The following is a 13,645-nucleotide window of genomic DNA, read 5'->3' as shown; positions in this document are numbered from 1 at the left end:
AGTATATTATATCCTCTGTTGACACAGTCGTTTTGTTTTCTTAGTGTGTTTTGATCATTTGATTTAATCTTATTGGGTTTCTCTGGGTTGTCTTTTCATTATATACATATATAGCCTATACAGTATACTGAATCGCTGTTTTTAGTCTATTATTATTATTATAGCGTCTAATAATGTAATCATTGTTATGACATGTTTTGGGTTGATTTAACAGCACAGGTCTACTGACTGAGGCTGACGTGGGCTGTGACGTCACGGCGGGGTTCATTTAAACGGGGTTCAGGGGCAGAGGAGCAGATTCAATTAGTTTGGGGGGAAACAAAGAGCCGGAGCGACGCATAAAGGCGGATGCTGGAGAAGAGTTCAGCAAGACATTTCAGTTCTTCAGTGTGGAAACTTTCAACACAGAAAACAAGTGAGTTAAATTTGCTCTTTTCACATCAACAGTTGTTAGCTGACCAGTACATGGCTTTTCGGCTTGATTTACTCCGTTAAACGTTTTTAAAAGTGCCAGTGGGAAGTTATAAAGCGAAAAAGTGAACATGTAGATTTTTTCACGCGATATAGCTACACATAAGAATATTTAGACACGAACAAAGTGCGGAAAACACATTTTTAAAAGTTGATTTTTCTGAGGACTGTTAAACTTTTAAAGAAGAGCGTTTAGATAAACATCCAGTATGAATTCAATGGAAGTATTTGATAATACTCTTGATTTGGTCTGAGGGGTTTTGTTATCCAGGCTACTAGACGCTCTGAGGTGCGCGAGCTGTTGCATTCCTGCAATGAAGGAAACGGCTTGCTGCACAGGACGAGCTGTAAGACCATCAGTTTATCCAAGTAGAAACTATTTAAAGGAAAATGGAAGTTGTACGTTTCTGCGTAAAAACAATATAAGGATTGTATAGAACAAAAACAAATTTGAGGTAATAAAGTATTATTATAGGCTATTTATCAATATAGCCTATATATATATACTTTTAGTGGACTTTATTTTGAATAAAATAATACAAAATAAATAACTGTGGATAATATGAAACTACTACTTGGCACTAAATTACACGGTTTAGTAGGAAATAGTAATAGTTCTAAACTAATTAAGTTGGTTGTGGACAAATATAAGATGATTCTCTATTTCTCTATTTTAAGTAAAGTATTATAGTATTAGTATTATAGGCTGTTGCAAAAATAAATAAATAAATAAATGCATTTTTGGGCATCATTAGGCATGTTCTGGATCGCCTCCCCTTTCACTCGCACTCAGTGTGCCCAGTTGCAGCTTGTTGTGACTGTCTTTGCAAAAAAGTTTTTACACAAAGCAGGTGGTGGTCTACACTAACCAATAGTGTTGCAGAGATGCTTGTCAGTGTTATGAGTGTCTTATTTTTTTATGCACATTTGACTTTGGCTTATTTCAGCCTGACTAAAATGTAAATAGTAAATAATGTCTTTTCATTTCTGATGCATGTGAAAAGTGTGTGTGTGTGTGTGTGTGTGAGTGTGTGTGTGTGTCAGCTAATAACTTAAACGGGGAATCACCATAATTCAGTTCTCTTACTCAAATCTTGTGTGTGTGTGTGTGTGTGTGTGTGTGTGTGTGTTAGGGATCATTGTGCATTTAATGCTCTTGGCTTCATTCACTCCCTCTCTCTCCTCTTGAATAGAGTGATTAAAGTGAGTATGGTCAAAGGGTGCAGGGCAGAAAGGAAGAGGACCGCGTTCCATCTTTTCTTCTCTTGCTCTTTCAGAGACCCTTTTCACCTGACCTGCATTCTGACCTCCCCACTCTTTCTTTAGACACTTTCAGGGCCTTTTCATCCCAGAGTGGGACTAAGAAAGTGCAAAAAAATGCACTTTTATTGAAGGGATTACACATTTGGAGCTATACCACTTCACAGCACTTCAGCAAAGTTGTAAACATTCAACCTTTTGGCCTCTGCCCTGTGTTTGGTGTGAGCATATAGCAGAGAGAGAGACAGAGAGATTCTTTGGGTCAAAACACTGTGATCAGATAAAATAAAACAGACAGTAAGTGAGGGAAGACTGATCACATGATTGTTAACCAGTTCCTTTAAATAAATCTGGGCAGTGAGCACAAATGTGTATTATACATAGACATGTTATTATTTATATAAGACACCACTCATGTTTTGTTAGCCAAGCAAGTTTCATATGCATTTAAGGGTTTATTTCACATTACCACAGAGGAGAAATGGAGTGTGTTTCAGAGCAATATTGCAAAGCCCTCTTGCCCTCTGCATATTAAAGATATGCTTTTAACTCAGCTTCTGGATACATGAGTGTATGTCCTCAGGGTATGTATATAACATGTCTCAGTTGCTGATTTCTCTTTAAGGAGCACAGATGTAGTTACATGTTCATTTTTGTGTGTGTGCCTCACTAACTCTGAACTCTCAGATTCACAGGCCTCCAGTGCTATCCTGGTCACAGCATCTGTCAGAAAGCATTTGGTGTAACACTTACCTAATGCTTCACAGTGCTGGACTGGTGACAGCCTTTGTGTGTGTGTGTGTGTGTGTGGACATCACCCAGCTGCACACGCCCATCAGAAAGAATGATGGGAGACTCACAATGATTTATGACTGCTAGCCTCAGACCTGTGTTTGAGTAAATCTTGTGCTGAAGTGAACTTAAACAGCTGTTTTTGGTTTGAACAGTCTCCAGACGGCTCTCTCTCCTCCCCCGTGTCTGTCTGTCAGTCTGTCTCTCTGCGGTTTAGATGACTGATAAAGCCAGTGCTGACTTGAACTCCCTCTGAAGACTAACGCACAGTACCAGCTCAGCCTTAAGGGCCTGCTTTGACTTAATGAAAGCACCTCCGTTTAATATAGTCTTTACAGAAAAACTCAGCGTTTGTAATAGAGTTTAAGAGTTGCTGAAAGGAAATACTCCAAATGGAAATCTGTAATTGAAAAGTGGCACTGATAAGCTTGAAACTGTGCCATATGTCTGACTATGAGTGAAGTGGGTCAGAGCTTTGTGTTGTTTTCTCTGCTATGGAAATGAGTTTGAAGTCCAGCTGGTTGTGCGGCGAGGGACTCGCACACTCGAGCGCTGGGTGCTGGAACGCTCTGAAAAGATGTGAGGGGAGGAGAGAGGACCAGAGGAGGGGAGAGAAGAGAAACCGTGTGTGTCCAGCGGTCCCGCATTCCTCTGCGCTTGTGATAATGGAAGCCCCATGGCGTATGATGAGTGAGTAAGGCCCTCAAAGAGCGTGTGTTTCTGTGAGAGGAATGGGGCTTTTAAAGGGCTTTCTACCCTCAGAGTGTATGTGTGTGTGTGGACCCAGCAGGTCAGAACAGCCTCGTTAGGATGTCTGGAACACCCCCTCCCCATCATTCACACACACACATATCCCACAAAGAAGACTGCCTGATGAGAGATTTCGGAGAAAGGTCAGAAAAAAGGTGAGGAGGGGGAATTTTTTTGGACCCGGAGAGGGGGTGAAGACATTTTTGGGCCAGGAAAATGGGGGTTGGGGTGCTCGAGATTTGTGTTTTTCTGAGAGAGGTTAGTCACGCTCCGCTGAGCGGCTGACACTTAATTACTGTTTGGAGGGAGTTGCAGGATTTACTGGGTCAACAGAATATTTTATAAACTGCTTTAGAAGAGCATTTAGTGTCTGAGATTGAGAGATGGAGGGAAAAAACTGAGGTAGAAAGCATTTTTACTGCCTCTGCTTATGGTGACCTATAAAGGTCTGGCGCCTGAGTGATGAGGGACGGCGTTTGAGTTGGAAGTTACGGCTGAGAGATAGCGAGAGTCCAGAATGTTTCACTCAACCACGACGGGAACAAGAGCAGCTAGAAAACATGTGATCCGATGGGCCCTCCGGAGCAAAACGGCCAATGTGATTGAGCAAATGAATGGACGGACAGACACTTCAACTGCAATGAATGGAAAGTGGTATAGTCAGAACGAGAGACGTGTTTGGACCTAATAGATGCTTAATTATCCTCAAAGACGGTACAATACTGCTTTTCATCAGTCCAGCTAATTCTGGCTGCTTTGAGTCTTGCGTCTTACAGAGACCGTTCTCTCTTTCAACAGGAGATCAGCTTTTGTTACCGTTAATTGCTTTTCCTGCTAACACAACTCTGAACCAGGATGTCGTCTTATTGACAAAAAAGTCACTCCCACACTGACAATGGTGCTGAGTTGTTAGTAAATGTGTCTGTGGGAAGCTGGCTGATGTGTGAATGTGCGTTCTGTAATCTGTGTGGGTCCATATGTGAGTGTACGTCTCTGCGTGAGCTGCTGCTTCAGTCCTCTTGCCTTCATATCCACGGAGCGTTCCGGAAGAATGGTGTCCCGCGGCGATGATTCCATTCTCTGCAGACAATACGCTCCTACTATCTCACAGCACGCGGGCGAATCATCGCCATGGAGATCACAAGCAGAGGCTAAAGAGCGCGCTCACGCAGCCGGAGTCACAAACACAAAACCCATATAAGCAGATCTGTGTACATGGAGAAACCCTCATTTGAGATGATCCAGGCAAATAAATGTGAGATTGAAAAAAATCGAAATTTTGCACCTACCATTCACGGTGTTAATGGAAATAAACGTCCCACCGTTGTCAGCGCTGTGGGGTTTTTTCAGTTTTTAATGCTGACATGTTGAGACGCAGAAGAGCAAAAGAGGTGTTTTCATACAGACATTTATTCATTTACACCATTTATACACAGCTGAGCAGAGACGGAGAAAACGCAGATGTGAGGACTGTGAGTCTCTGGAGCCGGATGCCAGCAGGACAGAAGGACACGTTCAAAGACACACATCAAGTCTCTTTCTTTTGAGTGTGAATGGATGTTAGTCAGGGTTGCGAATGTTCTTGTGTCGTTTTGGATGTTTATGTTTCCTGATTCAAAGCAACAAGCTAGTACAGTGGCAGTGCTTTCAGTGCCAAGAACGTCATATTATCATAATTCACCATGTATTCTCCCATTTCAGTGGCTGTTACATCATATTTCTGTGTGATGTGTTTGTGTGCCATTTCTGTGGGCGGCTGGAGAAATTTAAGCGCTGTTGTTACATTGTAATGTGGTGGCAGTGATAGCAGAGAATCATGCAGTCCTTCAGCATTATGACCTTTTGTGTTTGCACGAGCCAAGTCTGCGACATTTTAATGCCAGTCCGTTGAATTCAGTCAGTGAAGCTCGAATTAATCATTCTGAATGATCACCCTTATCAGCTCCATTCATTCATCTCTAATTGGGAATTTGAAATATTAAAAGGGCGAAGTAACGCCTCAGCATAGATGGCTCGATTACTGTCCTGCCCTTTGATAACAGTTCTTATGACAGAAATTGTTCAGTTACTGAAAACTGCAATTTTGCTCTGCAACAGCTGATGATTCTGTGTGTTTTTCAGAATGCGTGGCCTGTTTTCCACCCTCATCGTGGTGCTGGTGGCCTTAATGATCGTGACCACAGAGGCTGGGAAAAACAAGAAAGGTATAAAATATTGGAAGAGACCATCTCTCCCCTCTTTCCTTTCTTCCATTAGTTCAGCTCCCATATAGAATTATATCCTGTGATTTCTCACTTTGAAACTTAAGGCTGGAATACACTACTTTTGAACAGATTTTGCCCCAATTTCGAGTCTGGACAAGTCAGCGCTAGTTGCTGAAAGTCTGAGCCAGTCTACAAATTTTGGGCATTTTATAGAAAATTGCATTGTTTTAGAATGCATATTTTCAATTCATCATGCTTCTTTTATAAAAGAGGGGCACATGTTTGTTGTGTTAGGAATGGCTTGAAAGTCTGATGGTGTGTGATTTTCAAATGTTTACTGTATATTGCCCAGTTTTTTTTCTTCTGTAACCATTTACATATGTGACAAGTGTGATTAAAATCTGTTCTGATTTTTAAAGTCATTTAATGTTAGTGTATTCCGGCCTTAAAGGGACAGTTCAGGTGGTTTCAAGAGTTTCTTTCTTCCGTAGAATGTAAAAGAAAATATTTTGAAAAATGTTGGTAATCAAACACTTGCTGGTAGCCACTGATTTCCATAGTATGGAATATGGAAGCCAGTAGCTACCAGCTACTATTTGGTTACCAACATTCTTCAAAATATCTTTTCAGTTTTGGGTGAACTATCCCTTTAAGCAAATACTGACATATCACTAAAAATGTGTTGCTTTTTAACCTAAGCAGTTTTGCATGAGTTTCTGTGATACTTGGCTGTAGGGGAGAAATGAAATGACGTTACCTGTGTGTCATGTGACAGAGAAGAATAAAGGAGGTAAGGGTGGTTCGGACTGTGCGGAGTGGCGCTACGGCAGTTGTGTGGCCAATAACGGGGACTGTGGAACAGGCACGAGGGAAGGCACCTGCAATGAGCAGACCAAGAAAGTCAAATGCCGAGTGCCCTGCAACTGGAAGAAAGACTTTGGAGGTGAGTGAGACTGGTCAATCAGCTGAAATTTCCTTATTATATTTAGCCCTCACTTTATTTCTGGCATTTCATTTTTATATTTAGTGCTTTTGTGCTGCTGTGTATTTCTGTTTGTTCTGTGCATTTCATATGATCTTGCATACTAAATTGTAACTCATTTCATGCAGCCGACTGCAAGTATAAGTTTGGTAACTGGGGCGAGTGTGACACAGCCACAAGCACAAAGAGCCGCACTGGCACTCTTATAAAGGCTCTCTTCAACGTCGACTGTCAGCAAACCATCTCTGTGTCCAAACCCTGCACCACCAAGGTCAAAAACAAACCCAAAGGTACACCTTCAAAACACAAAACATACAGACATATTTAAGTTTTTTAATAAGAGCCTCCTCAAACACGCATAACTCAACAGGTGTTACATTGTAAGCAGTAGTTTAGTTTGGTTTGGCTGAATGGAAACAGTAATGCGTGTAATCTGCTCTGGTTGTGTAATCTTGGCCTGTTGGCCGTGGTGGGTGTCTGAGTGGGATTCTGAAATCAATAATGAACCTCTGCTCATACATAAGAGACAGATGTCTAAGTCAGTCCTTTCAAATCGTATGTTTGTGGTTAATATGCTTATCTGAATGTGAATGCAAGCAATAATACTGTAGCATTATTTTCTTAGAGCATATGCATTTCCTAACCAGCGTGAGACAGGGAGGCGTCGTCAAGATGTTCGGGTTTACCGCTGGATCTGAATAATGAGATTTTGTGTCGATTTCTCCACAGGAAAGAAAGGCAAGGGGAAAGGGAACTAAAGGGAGCAAGAGATCCAGAGGAGCAGTAAACACCCCGTGATCATTCGTCATCCAAACACGGCCTTTTATATCTCTATACTCAGTGTTCTTCAACATGAGCGGAACTCGCACTACAGCCACAAACACATAGCTTTAGAAGACTATGACAGAGAACCAGCTGAGTATTTGACACGTTACGTGACTCTTTCATGTGTGGGGGAGGGGAGAATAAAATGCCGTTGTTTAGCGTGTGGTGCCCTGTAGTTGACCCATTCCTCTGATGTTTCCCTCCAGCACAGATCTCTCTCTCTCTCTGTCTCTACTATCTATCAGCTGTGTAAGCCTCAGGCCTCTCATTTGCTAAAGGACAACAATCAGTAGAACTCAATCAGACACATCTATTTTATTACTGTTTTACTTACAAATTTGGTTTTGTAAAATTGTGTAATTTACAGGATTATATTACTAGTGGGGTATACAAGTAGTGTTTGGATAAGTCACCCTTCTCTTTTTTTGTATCCTAAAATATAAAACTGAGGAGTGTTGTTTGAAATAAATGATTTCTCTTTTTCTATAAAAGGTGTAGTTTATGTAAAAGCGAAAATACCCCAATACTGTTACTTTTCCTTTTGACTTGACTGTTACTAACAGACCTAAGGGTGACAGAGGGTTACCAGCATTAAACTGCATGGAGAGGAGACCGTTCCCTCTTGTGCAAACCTGTTTTATAAGCATTTAAGAAAGACAGTAATGTTTTGTTACTGAGCGTTGTGTGTTATATGTAGTGTTAACTAAAGGTAAATGAGTGATGACAGTTCATTATTAAAGACACTTGAGCCCTCCAAATTTCTCATTATGCAAAACAATATGTGTGTTTATGAATATGTACAGAATAAGCATTTTCCTCTCCTCCTGGTCAGTGCGCTTAAGATCTTTATTAAGCTTTATGCAATAGAAAAAGAACCATACACTCTTATGTACACTGGCTCTTTAAGGGCAGTGGTATAGATAAGTCAATAATTACAGTGTGTTCATTCCATCAGCTTCACTGGGGTAATAAACATTGACTTTGCCCTTCAGCAGGTACATTTAAATGAGGGATGTATTTATTAATCCCTATAATAATTTACATTTTATAAACATTTGAAGTGGCCGAAGGAAAGAGAGCATGATTGGCAAAGTCATTTTGCTGTATTGGTCATCTAATAGATGCAAAGATTTGATCTTTGCTATTTTCGGAATTGCAGAAGAACAATATTTAGTAACCGATCGGATTGCATGATTGAATTTCTTTAGTACGGTTACAAAAGGAGTTATAGTTTCATATATTCCAATGTGAAGTCTTAGATTTTGCATCACACTTTTTATAAAAGCACATCATTGAATGACTAAGATTTGTAGTGAACAGCCTACTTCAACACAGTTCATGTATCAGAAGAAGACCAAAGCATTTGGCAAGTTTAAAACATTCAGAAAAATGGAAATCTGGTTTTAAATTCTTTTTCAATGGCATAATAGTCACTTAGTCTGTCTTTACTGCTCATTAAAAAGAGATTCAGGGCTGGTTTGGAGATGCAGACGCTATGAATGGAAATTTGATGTGTATATGAGGTAGAAACATGAAACCAAACCCAAGACGTTGGAGAGGCAAGTCTCTGCATCTTAAAATGATGCTAATGAATGAATAATCTCTCTTGCAGACTAGGCCTAATAACAGACCAGAGCGCCACGACCTCTTTGGTTTAATGCTTTAAAGTCTGTAATTGCTGAAACTGGCAGCTTGTTAATAATGTAACAACATGAGCCCTAAAACATCAACACATTTCTCCCTCTGTGCTAATTCTGACCACATGTTCTCAAACAAACTGTGGGAGATCATTCCTTCTGGTTTCCATGCTGCAGTTTCATCAGTTACAAACTGTATTTAAAAACAAACGAGGCAAAATTATATTGCACCATGAGAAAACGATATTATGAAGTGGGTATTTACTAAATCAACATTGTGTTTTACAGAGGGAAATAAAACCAATTTTCCATTTCTCAAATTTATGGTTGAAATTGAACATCTTATAAACAGGTTAAATAAATGTACTAGTCTTCTCCTATTTTTTTCCCCAAGTATATCACAAATTATAAATGGTTTCAACAGTTTTGCATACAGACAACAATACATTTAATATTTAATCTGTAAAATCACATGAAGATCACCAACTAAATACAAGAGGAACACAAACATCCAGACATCAAATGCAGGGAAGAAATAATACTTTCAAGAGCATATATTCATCATAACTAAACATATTTACACACCTCTGTAAGATCAAACCTTTACAGTGACATTTCTCAGCTCAGTATAGAGTGTCTCATCCCGTTTCAAGTCTATAATGCCTATCCCAATCCATTGAGGAGATCCTTTTGAATTTTGACCTATTCCAGAACCTCAAGAGGATCACGCTAAGAGGATAATGATGACTAACTTCTCCCAAGCTGAACCACATGCCCTGAATTTGTCGCTCTGAATGTAATGGACTACACAGCTGTTGTGGTCAGCAAGCAGCTTCAGTCTATGACTTCCTTCATTTGAAAAGTGGAAGGTGCAGGTATAGGAAACTGAATCTCACTCGGGAGGACCATGCTTTCTGGGACAGTCAAACAGGAAGCTTTTCCATATGTTATCGGTTCTGGTTGTGATATGTTCTCCAATCACATCTTCTTCGCCTCTGCATGATGAATCTGCATCCTGTCACAGAAGTCTGGGTCAGAAACAGTGTCGATACTAACCAAAAGGACTTGATTGATACCATTTGTGCTGTACTGGGAATTTAAGTGAATCAAAAGAACCCTGTAATTCGTCAAGTCTCTTGTGGTTTATATTTGCTGCGATTCTCTCGCTTCGCTTTTGGGAATAATGAGCCATGACTGGCCTCTCTAAAGCAATGTCATAGCCTTGATCTTCACATTACTGTAGTGCAAAATTCCAGTGGTCTTAGCAGTGCAGCAATGATCAGATTACTGGAAAAGTCATTTGCTTCATGACCTCAGCTTGATTTCTTCGGTGATTCAGTCTCCTGTCCAACTCTCCATCATCTTCTTGTAAACTCTGATTCCTTAAAACATAAACTTTTGGTTATGATGCACTGTTTCAGCATTATGGGACTATGAAGCCTCACAATGTACTGCACAGTGCCTTCCAAAATTTCAAAGGTATCAGGGCCAGAAGAGCTGGGGCAGCCAATTGTACCTTCCATATCATACCCTCTATCTCCGCTCGCTGCTTCTTCCCTTAGTTCATCTGGTGCCGATGTTCTTATACTGGCACATGAGCAGGTTTTTGAAGGTCTTTTTAAAGGTGGCGTTACAGAGTGCATAGCAAGCGGGGTTGATGGTGCTGTTAACGTAGCAGAGCCAGTAGCCAATGGCCCAGACTGTGTCTGGAACGCACGACTGGCAGAACGTGCTGATTAAAACCATCACATTGTATGGCGTCCATGTGATAATAAAGGCCAGCAGGATGGCGAAGATTGTCTTTGTCACTTTCTTCTCTCGTGCCGCCATCTGCCTTTTCCTCTTCACCTGGCTGCGGGCGATGCTGGCAAACTTGCGAGCCACCGTGCGGGGACGGTTCACGGGGATGGAGCGCCTCTCGCCGGTACTGTTCGGTGGGACGATCTCGATGGCTGTGATGCACTCGTCTCCTGCTTGTTTGGTGACTATCTTGATCTTGGACCATTTGGATTGAGCGTTGACTTTAGGTGCGTCTGCCGGAGCAGGTGTCAGGCCGGCCTCTGAAGTCGCCTCACTGTTCGCTCGTTCTTTAGGCTCTTTAGGTGCTATGCTGGCCGTGCTGGAGTCATTCGAGCTCTCCTTCTCTTCCGGCTGCACGCAGGAGTCGGCTTTAGCGGACACCACAGACTCGTCTAGTTTGCCGTTCTTCATGGTGTCCACCGTAGAGCAGGTATCCAGGCTGGGCTTAGGAGGAGACTGGTTGTTGTTGTTCTGCTTCAAGATGTGACTCTTGAGCAGACTGCTAGACTTTGGGGCTTTCTTCTCCTTCTTGGCCTCAGGCTTCTGCTTGGACACACGGCTGCGGCTGGCCAGAGAGATGTGCACATAAAGCACCGTCATGATGACCACTGGCAGGTAGAACGCAGCAATGGCCGTGCCGAACGTGACCGCGGGGTTGGAAAGGAACTGGATGTAACATTCACCAGGCGCTACGGTCCGTTCTCCGACGATGAACTGCCAGAACAGGATAGCGGGAGCCCACAGGATGAAAGACAGGATCCAGGCGGAGGCGATCATGAGGCCGGCCATCTTGGTGGTTCTGCGTGTGGGATAACTCAGGGGTTTGGTCACACAGAAGTATCGGTCGAAGCTGATGATCAAAAGGTTCATGACAGAAGCGTTGCTGACCACGTAATCCAGCGCGAGCCACAGGTCACACACAACAGGGCCGAGCGGCCAGTAGCCCTTGATGATGTAGACGGTGTAAAGGTTCATGGAGAACACACCGATGATGAGATCTGCACAGGCCAAGCTGAAGAGGAAGTAGTTGTTGACGGTCTGGAGATGTCGATTGACCTTGATTGAGAGCATGACGAGGATGTTGCCCACAACGGTGACAAAACTGAGGGATCCTGTGACCAGTGCGATGAAGACCATCTCCACCGTCTTGTAGGGGCTGTCGCCGTCCGCCTCAACCGCTGCACATGAGCCATTGGTGCTGCCGCTGTCACAGCTGAAGTTGGCATCACTGGATACGTTGCTCAACGAGCCTGAAATACACACACAACAGATAAATAAATGATTTCAGAATGTGTGGATGCAATCCTTTAAAATAATCATAGACTGATAAAAATATAGGCAGTGTTTGCATATGGAAGAACAGCATGACATTTATTATGATGCATACTACTGCAGAGCATTCATTTGCATCCTGAAATATAAATATGCTGTTTGTATTAAAAGGAAGACACCCAGTTCTCCATGACTTCTGTAATCGTGCCCATATGGAAAGAAAGAAATTGGTGAGGAAAATCCTTTGGGATACTATTGTACATTTGTTTGGTAGAATGTGACCCAGCTGGCAAGAAGTAATTCAACAGCTCTGAAATCACTTAGAGCTGTTATAGTTATCATGAATCTTACAGCCCTATACATCTCAGTCTAATTTACTTTTTTTTTTTCTTGCAGTTTTGTGCAGCCTCGAATCAGACATTAATTCAAACATTTCTTCTTCTTCAACAGTGTCTGGTGTAATAGAGTGATTGTGTTTTGATGAATTTCTTTGAAATACTTTGATTAATATAAAACTGTGTAAAATTAATCATCTATCTCACCACTGACACTAACATCTGACCAAAGAATGGTCTTTAGGGTCAAAAAACAATGTACTTTTATATATGGTATTTGTTTTTTAATGTTAATTTATGCAAAATGAGTTTTGTTCAGTGTTATTATTAAATACAAACCAGAAGTTTTCCATCATTTATTATGAAATATTTGGTAACAATAAGATTCAATTAATTAAAATTAGCTAATGAAATAACTATAAACATTACATAATGTATGATACTTTTGCTGCATTTGTCTTGATTAATGTTCATTTCTACATATTTTTAACATTAATGTATTTTGAACAAACATTAATTAACAATACATAATGGTATATTTATAAAATAACATTAACCTAGATTAATACATGTTGTAAAAATTGTTGTTCATTGTTAGTTCATGACACCTAATGCAAGCTTATTCTAAAATGTTAGCAAATAATTACTGAGCTACACATTTGTGTTGAAAGCTGACAGTGTGAAAGCATTCAGGCATCAGTGTGAGCAGTCTCAGGTGAAGAGAAGATTAATTAAATCCTTAATAACATGCTCATGTTTTATTCAGATACACAAGCTCGACTCCTTATAACAATATCCAATCAAAGAACGCAAAGCTACCCTGTCATTAAATTCAACTGACCCCCTGGGCTTCCTAATGATCTGAGCTGCTCAGGAACAATTAAAGACAATTATTTGACATGGAACCCTGAGAACCTTAGTGCTGAGGAAAAATAATCATCTCAAGCACTTCTGTGCATGTTTACTGTATGCACACAGTCCATAAAATTAATATTTATATTGCTTCATTTATCACTGATATTCAAGTAAGGATCTTGTTTTATGAAATATTGAGGGTTTTGGCATCCCATTTATGAATGAGGGCTGCTTTTTCTAGAGGTTTTGTCATGATGCATGCTGCATGCTAAACTTTACGAGAGACAGTGCCGTACCAGACACCCTGCACTACCATATAAAAAGGCCTACGTAAAAAACAGCAATTCTTATGAATGCATAAATGTGAGAAGGTTTTGGTTCCAGGTCATGAATCATCTATCACCTTCATTTATACTGAGAAGCTGTTGTCATACTTAAAGTATTAATCCTATGTGCAAACAC

At 40.9% G+C, this 13,645-nt stretch overlaps 2 protein-coding genes across 7 annotated transcripts in view; one reads left to right on the top strand and one right to left on the bottom strand.

Annotated features, from left to right (window-relative positions):
* Positions 1–260: 260 nt before the first annotated feature.
* On the top strand, positions 261–8,040 carry mdka (midkine a). Its single transcript, XM_058781021.1, has 5 exons — positions 261–415; positions 5,395–5,477; positions 6,253–6,420; positions 6,588–6,749; positions 7,189–8,040. Exons 2-5 carry the CDS (start codon positions 5,396–5,398, stop codon positions 7,215–7,217), a joined length of 441 nt encoding a protein of 146 aa, XP_058637004.1. The 5' UTR covers positions 261–415; position 5,395; the 3' UTR covers positions 7,218–8,040.
* A 132-nt stretch (positions 8,041–8,172) lies between these two features.
* Positions 8,173–13,645, bottom strand: part of LOC131543561 (activating molecule in BECN1-regulated autophagy protein 1A-like) — a 109,062-nt gene continuing 103,589 nt past the window's right edge. For 4 of the 6 annotated variants that reach the window (XM_058781014.1, XM_058781012.1, XM_058781019.1 and 1 more), the window contains one exon: positions 8,208–11,971. In XM_058781014.1, coding sequence (XP_058636997.1) covers positions 10,485–11,971 — 1,487 coding nt within the window. In that variant the 3' untranslated portion in view covers positions 8,208–10,484. Of the gene's footprint in view, positions 11,972–13,645 lie in introns of all 6 variants that reach the window. The other 2 variants (XM_058781018.1, XM_058781017.1) reach the window with 2 other exon arrangements.

This window comes from Onychostoma macrolepis, chromosome 07 (genome assembly GCF_012432095.1).
Source record: "Onychostoma macrolepis isolate SWU-2019 chromosome 07, ASM1243209v1, whole genome shotgun sequence".
Lineage (NCBI taxonomy): Eukaryota > Metazoa > Chordata > Actinopteri > Cypriniformes > Cyprinidae > Onychostoma > Onychostoma macrolepis.
This window is presented reverse-complemented; position numbering and strand designations above follow the sequence as displayed.

Coding starts and splice junctions, on each gene's coding strand:
- mdka (XM_058781021.1), top strand. CDS start 5,396: ATGCGTGGCCTGTTTTCCACCCTCATCGTGGTGCTGGTGGCCTTAATG. Junction 5,478..6,252: donor GGCTGGGAAAAACAAGAAAG/GTATAAAATATT, acceptor GTCATGTGACAG/AGAAGAATAAAGGAGGTAAG. Junction 6,750..7,188: donor GGTCAAAAACAAACCCAAAG/GTACACCTTCAA, acceptor ATTTCTCCACAG/GAAAGAAAGGCAAGGGGAAA.